We start from the raw sequence: 7,849 nt of genomic DNA, 5'->3' as shown, positions 1-7,849 counted from the left end.
CAAATAATGCAACAGAGAGAAAAAAAGAACACAGAAGTAAATTCAAGTTTATACAAAGACAAACAAGAAAACCTCCTCTACTTTCCTTGATAGCTTGTGCGTGCCAAGGAAAGCTGACGTCATCCCTGCCAAAATGTCTTGGGGGGTTAACAGCGTAACTTCCAAACTAATATCACAAATGAGAATATTTGACACTACTTGCTCTCCTAAGGCGTACATGTTACAAAGACGACGTGTGGGTCAGATTGTTCGAATTTCTCTAAGGCATATATAGACGGAGTCATGTACAGCTTTATTCAAAAAAAAGAAAAATCCTTACTCAGCCTTAATATTTGTTCTGCTGGCTCTAATAAGTTTCTGGCTCCATAAGTATTGCAGTATGCCCTGCAGTGCTATTTACATCTTCCCTAGACATGAAAAGAATTTTAGTCTCCATGTACCAGGCTTTGCCAATGCATGGAAAGAGAGGGGGAGGGAAGGTATTTTGAAACAAGATCTGGTAGATGTTGTCAAACTGCTTACCATTCAACTCTAGATCCCCCCCCCCAAAAAAAGGACAAAAATGATGATGCATGGATAGTTCAGAGCTTCAGAGCGGTCAAACAGGTATCTTGTACAAAATGAAGAGTACTCAATTGATTATGCCTCCTTGACTTGACTTGCAAATAAAATATGGCCTTGTACAATGGGCCCTGATATCCCTTTAAACATCAACCAAATTTATTTATATTAAAATTAAAATAAATATAAATGTTTCCTTATAAAAAGGACCCTTAAAGTGGAATTGTGATCCACTGCAAGAGTCTCAAGATGTAAGTGATGCACAGATCTGCAAAGGATGGAATTTTAATATGATGGGTGCATGATTATGGGAAACCAATGCGTTCAAAGCAATCCAAACTCAGTAGAATAGCTTCTGTTGCCTAGTAACAGGTTGATCTTGTAGTTAAGATCTATAAGACTATTTTCTCTCATGGAACCTGCCCCAGTAAACGCTATTCAAACCTGATCCCCAAATCATGACCCAAACATTACTAGAAACATTGTCCACTACTCAGCTAAAATTGATGTCTAAAGTCTTGGAAGTCCTTGTTCCCTTGCTCTGACTAACTCAACCTGTATCAGTAAAACAAACTCAAATAATAAGCATGCAAAATACTGTGATCATGTACACTATTGTAGACATAATATGTAAAAGGGGGAAGAAAGGCCATGTAATATATTTCTACAAATTAGGTATTATTTTCTAATCTGGAATCTGCTCCTGTACCAAAAAATGTACTACCCTTCTAATCCCAATATGAATATCGTATTTAATATACTAGATTTAATATTTCAAACAATGATATGATAAAGCAAAATATATTCACATTTTCAAACAGTCCAGCTCAAACACATTATATGGAATTAAATTCCATTCATTTCAGTGTGCCTTCATCCAGCATGTGTGATCAATGTGTCAACACAAACTATCCACATTGACTGGGTTCAGACAACATGATAACCCACACTCAAGGATTGAGTATGGGTTGAGTGTGGGTTGTTGTTGAAACATGGATTGACTAAACCCATCTCACTAACAAACTATAGTTCCTTAACCATAATCAACCCATTAAGAGAACCCATGGTTTGTTGTTGGGTTGTGAACTACAGGTTGTTTGTGGTTAATAAATCATGGTTTGCAACTTTTAAAGTTGGTGGGAACAATAATTCCCATAGCACATGACAATTAGAAAGCTAGTTTAGGGCATGGTATTAACTTCTTTGCAATGTGCTTAGGACCAGATGAAAATTACTAATGCAAGAAACCATCTCTTAAAAAGTAAAGAATAACATTTTATTATTACCCAGAGAATTTAAATACATGCACCCAAAAAAAATCCCACATACCATATAATCAGTTGCAAACTCAGCCACAAAACTAAAAAATATTATGTAAAAAAAATATATACAATGAGGGACATTCTTTTATAAAAATTAGAAAGTTTAAGGAAATACTTTTTAGAACAACAAAAACTGGCTCTCAAAGAAACCCCATTAAAAGATAAGATTACTGCTATTGCATCAATAGAATGATTTGTTTAGAACTTGCCAACAAAATATAAAAGAGACTGTAATAATAAAAAGGCATATGCTGTAGTTGTCAGAACAGCCTAGATAGGCATCATCCTAGTGTATGAACAATTTTATAAATACTGTAATGAGGGCTAATAGATAAGCAGCATTACAGATGTGTAAATTAAATTAATCACAATCCAACAAGGCAGTTAAAAGAAAAGCTTGCATAGAAACAAACTGAAATCGTTACAATGAATCCACTGGAACTTGTTAGTAATGGTGCTGCTGGTAAGAATGGAGTTAGGCATCAAAACCAGCAAGCCCACATCTCTCTCCATCTCTCTCTCTCTCTCTCTCCTACCTCCCCATCCCCACCCCACTCTGGTGATATCAGGTAAATATAAGCTGTGACATCATCGTACTTCAAGTAGTCTTAACACAGTCCTTTGAAGTATGTAAATAAGCTATCCATTTACCAGATATGGAAAACGAGGCAGAAAAGTTAAGTTACTGGTTGAATCAAGATTAGAGAACAGTAAAAATAAAAGTTCCAGCTAGTTTGTTTAGTCTGATATGGCGGAAATAGCTACTGTGTTATAGAAATGGTGGATTTTATGCCAACTATAATATATATTTCATGGCACAAGTATTATGGGCCAGATGTTCAGTTATATATCTCATATCTACAATCCAGAATAATTTAGCTGCATTTAAGTCCCAGTCAAACCAATGGGCAACTGGCCACAATGAGCTTGTCTCATTAATTTTAATTGGACTTAAAGCATGACTGACTTTCTCTGGATTGACTCCAGACTTAGTCATATTTAGAACAGACCCACTGAAATCAATGAGACCTAAGTTAGTCATGACTTTCTTAAGTCCCACTGATTTCAGTGGGTCTATTCTAAATACGACTGTCTGGATTCAATCCTATATCTTTTTTAAATTTATCCTACAAGGCACAGATTCAATGAAGTTAAGAAATCAATACTATTATTCTGATACACTCTTATTCCTACAGTTACCAACTATTATCAAAATGTAAAAAAACACCTTACAGATGAAGGAGGTCCTTTCAAACACCTGATTGAATAGCACATACACTAGTTTAAAATATGTTACAGAGATAATTATTTTAGATCTATTTTGTGTTTGTTCAATATTTGAAACTTTTGGAGCAGTTTAAGGTCTAAAGAGGCTTCCCAGCTATAATAGTTAAAATATTTAATCAATATTTGGAGTTTACACTACTAGGCCTGTATCTAAATGCCTCCATACTGTGGAAATCTTGAACTTGTAAGTAAAATATTTATTCATTACACATATTCAAATAGATTCCCAGGGCAGCTAAAATATAGTTATAAAAGTCAAGTTTCAAGTTTCTCTGTGTATTATAATCCACATTTGATTACAAATGTTTCTAAACCTCATGAACTATGGCAAAACAAAAACAACTCTCCCCCCTTTCATATAATATAATGAAATAAGAGTAAAGTTGCAACCTTCCTTTTCATATTCTCCTTACAAACTAGCTACTAAGCCACACCACTCTGCTAGTGCCCATTACCATATTCTGGAATCTGTTATCCAGAACAGCCCACCATCAAATGCCTTTTTTCGAGGGCAGAACTCTTTACCACTCAGTGTAAAAAAATATATGCTATTTTCACATCTGCCTGCACCCTATTAAAGGCAATTCAGCTTCAAGACCAATGCAATTTTTCCTCTCCACTTAGAATTCCATGGAATCAGTAATTTCCAACGTGTCTTCCAGAGTCAAAAAATCTCCCTCACTCTGCTCTGGATTGATTGTGAACCCCTGGCTTTTCAACGCATTATGAGCATTCATGAACTTCTGCAAATGCTTTGAAGTATACAGCCAATGGTGCTTTAAGACATCTTCCATTTCATAACATTTTGATTGCCTGGCATTCATTTTTCGAAAACGCCTAAACAGTTTGTTCCCAGACTCATTGCCCTCACTTGCCCAAGCACCAATGGAGCCGTCTCTTTCTATAATTTCTGGAACATGGGCAAGTGTTTTGTGAAAGTAATTGGTAATCTTGCCATCATATCTGTACCTGAACTTTGTGGACAGCAACTCTGCAAAACGTTGAGAGTTGAAACTGTACTGGCATACCAGTTCTGGGCATTCCTTGGTGGGACATGAAGTCCGCCAGACTGGTTTCATCTTAAGATAAAGGTCCATGAGTTCTCTGAGGGCTTCATGCCTCTCCTCACACTTGACCAGTTCACAAACTGCTTCCACAGTCTCCTTGGACATGAGCTTTCTAGCAAAATTTCCATTCATCCTTGTTACAGGCTTCAGGTTCATCTTCTTTCTGAGATGTTTGTCAAGAGTTGACTGCCACCTCTTTCTCTCATCTTTCGTTGCGTCAGGGTTTTTGTACACTTCACCAATCTCAAACTGGAATATCTTGTAAAACTCAGCTGCATTGCCAATGTCACAGTGCAATGCATCTATCGACGGAACAGTCTCGATAAAAGGCTTGGCAGAAACTCCCTTCACTCTGTCACGTAGTTCATCAACAGTCTCATGGTACGGGTTGGACCTCCATACCTCATACCGTTCCAAGTTTTCAGCATGACTCCTCGTTATGGAGTGAAGGATCAAGTTCTGAGAAGCTTCCAGGCGTGTCGCATCGCAAAGTGTACAAATGTAAGTAGAGCCAGAGGCTTCCAGGCCCTCTACTTCACGGACCAGCTTTTCATCATATCCAGTCCCCCTAAAGACGAATTTGAACATTCTGGGGATTCCAGCCATATCCAGTATCAACACACTGCTCTTCATGGCCTCTCTTTCTGCTACAAGAGGACTGAGGATAGCCGTAAGTGTCTCATGGTCCGATTCATCAGCCAGCATAAGGCACAAAGGTTTGCAACAAAGTTCCGAGTTGGGCTTGGTTTCTTCAAAAACCTTTGTGCTCCCATTGTCATGAGCGACAGTGATGCTCATGAGGGTGAAAGAGAATCGAACTGCTTTTTCGGGGACAGCTGGGCCACAGCCATGCTTTTCACTAACATCCCCCATTCCATCACAGGACTCTTTAATCACAACAGTGAAGGGGCCTTTCAAATAGTCATCCAAGTCCTGAGCTTTCAGCCCCTCTAGGATGTCTTCTTCCATATCCATTAGGGCAGAAACCAAAGCTGCATCGTATCGAAACCTCTTCGCAATCGTGTCTACTGGGTAGTCATCAGCCAAGTGTTGTATCCCTGAAAGCCCGTCGATAATGCCTACCTCTGTGTTACTGGACACATTTTTCAAGGGTGGTTTCCACTCAAATGGGTGGTAACCTGGTAGGAGGGACTTTTCAGATGTTCGGAGAGCATGCAATGGCTGGAAAATCTGTCTCCCTGTTATCGCTTTTACAGTCCTGTACATTTTATGGTATTGGCTACAGCTGAGAAAGGTGTTGACTCGGATTGCTAAACAAACAGCGGGATGGAGGCCTGATCCTTTCCCTTGCATTATAGCTTCTAACTCATCAGCTTGCCTGTGTTCATTTCTAGCTCTCAGAGCCAGTAGAAACAATGTCAGACACACGGACTTTACATCTCCCCCTTCTTCTTTCTCAGCAAAAGCTTTTACTTGATGCTTGAGTTCTCTTAGCCGGTGCTTTTGAGCTCTTCGGGTCAGTGAGAGTAAGTGTTGTCTTGGTCGGCCACCTTTGTTGACGTACACATAGCCCTCTTTGTCTTTGACCTCTTTGTGCCTGGAAAGATGGTGGCAGTATTTTCCCAGAGAGACCTCCTCATGACAGTCTTGCACTGGACATCTCACAGCCAAATTGTTGAGGATGCTCAGGAATGATTTCACAGGGCTCTCCAGATCAGTAGGAAAGCAAGGATAGCGACAGGATGGGCAATAGCTCCCCATGACTTTGAGGCATTTAAGGATGCAGACTCTGCAGAATAAGTGCTTGCATGTTGTTTCAACTGGGTCAGACAGGATGTGCTCACAGACCTGGCAAGAGATTGACTTTACAAAGTCCGCAGGATAGTCTACTGCAAGGATCTTGGTACTGAGATGGATCTTCTTGCAGTTGGCAATCTTTTTCATTAAACCCTTGTGGTTCACTTGCCTCATATTCCTCACACGCCTTATTTTTCTAGCACGTCCCACAACGATCCTAAGCTTTTTGTTCAACTGTGGATTCGGGGCTTGCTTCTTTCTCTTGACCCCACGGAAGGAAGTGTTGCAAACATCACAGCTTGACGAATGGGGACGCCACTCCATCGTGCCATTCCTTGGAAAATATACTTCACAAGGGGAATTGCTGAATTTCCTTTGAACCACAGTCCAGCAATTGTGGCAAAAATGAGTAGGATGGATTGTGTCAATGTCTCCTCTCACGTCGATCTTAAACACTTTGGCAAGAAGATCTGGCCATGACGTGGCCCGTTTCTCTTTCTTTCTCAGAAGAGCTTGGGTCTCATCATCCACTGGCCCATGAACAGGGTGGCTTCTCTTGTAAGGGTCAGTTTTAAACGAGCCACCGCAAATGCGGCAGAGGTGCTGTAGGTTGGCTTGATGGGTTTCAGCCTCTCTGTAGTTTGTATGAAAGGCATCCTTATTTATTTCCTGCATACTTTTGTTCAAGTCAAAGCCTGTTTCAAAGGGTGCTTGTTGTGACATGAAAGCCACCGCATCAGGCTGTTGCTCGGCGACTTTGTCCAGAGAGGCTGCCACTTTTCCTTTATTGTTGTTAGCCAGATGGCTGTCTTCAGGAAGTGGCTTTTCAAGTGATCTCACTTTGAACAGCTTGAATTTCCATTCAGAAAATTTCATATACGGTGGTTGGATTTGTTCTGACACAAAGCACAAGTTCATGCTCGGTGGTGGGGGTGGCGGCAGCATCTCCATCCTGGCAGATGTTGAATTGCCTGTGACTGGGGAAAAGAGAGAGCAGAAGTTGGTAGGAGTTCAAGTAACATGATGGGAAAGTGAATAAAAACAAATGCTGCTGTTAAGTATCGCTCATTGATAAATAACCCAGCATGCATTATTTGATAGCTAGCATTATTTGATAGTCCATCAAACATTGACTGTGCATATAAACGTATTATCTAGCGTAGGGACGAGGAAGTCCTTGTATAATGGCCAGTTTGTTGGGGAAAGGTGAATAAATATATTGGCAGCGTTTTACCATGAAAATGCATTGCTGTACAGATAAATATCTCTCTGAACCCAGGACTAGCTGAGAGAAGGCCTTTTCAGTGTAGCTCTCCATCTGTGGACTGCCCTTCCCAAATAGGCTCACCTAGCACCCATGTTATGGTTTCTGCAGTGCAGGATGAAGACCTTCTATATTCCCCCAGGCATTTCAGAATTGTCTTATTTGCTGCTGGCTTTACATACTAAATTGTTTTTGCCCTTTGCTGTTAGCTTTAACTTGGTTTTATTATGCTCTACTTTTAGCATTGTTCATGGTTTGTATTTCGGGCAAAATCCAACTTAAGTCCTACTTTTAGAGTGGACCTATTTAAATAAATAGAATTTAAGTTGGTTCCATTTTCCATAACAAGTCCCATTCATTTCAATAGGTTTACTCTGAGTAGGACTTACATTGGATTATGCCCAGAATGTTAATTTGTTTGTTTTTAATTTACCTGTACACCAGCCAGAGATCTCTAAATACTGGGCAGTCTAAAAGTGTAAATCAATCAATCAATAACATTGAACATAACAACAAAGCTGAATAAACTGTACCCAGGTGGGTGCATCAAAAGAGGCATCACTAGTCACACATATCCATTCCTTTGCAGA

The 7,849-nt window shown here is 39.8% G+C and overlaps 1 protein-coding gene across 1 annotated transcript; it reads right to left on the bottom strand.

Annotated features, from left to right (window-relative positions):
* Nucleotides 1–3,790: 3,790 nt before the first annotated feature.
* On the bottom strand, nucleotides 3,791–6,946 carry RAG1 (recombination activating 1). Its single transcript, XM_063118429.1, has one exon. The coding sequence runs from the start codon at nucleotides 6,944–6,946 to the stop codon at nucleotides 3,791–3,793; it is 3,156 nt and encodes a 1,051-aa protein (XP_062974499.1).
* Nucleotides 6,947–7,849: the final 903 nt, after the last annotated feature.

This window comes from Elgaria multicarinata, chromosome 2 (assembly GCF_023053635.1).
Source record: "Elgaria multicarinata webbii isolate HBS135686 ecotype San Diego chromosome 2, rElgMul1.1.pri, whole genome shotgun sequence".
NCBI classification, from domain to species: Eukaryota; Metazoa; Chordata; class Lepidosauria; order Squamata; family Anguidae; genus Elgaria; species Elgaria multicarinata.
Note: the sequence above shows the minus strand (reverse complement) of the source record. Positions and strands in the feature narration are given on the sequence as shown.

What these genes read in the sequence shown, in the direction of transcription:
- RAG1 (XM_063118429.1), bottom strand. Translation starts at nt 6,946, where the DNA reads ATGGAGATGCTGCCGCCACCCCCACCACCGAGCATGAACTTGTGCTTT.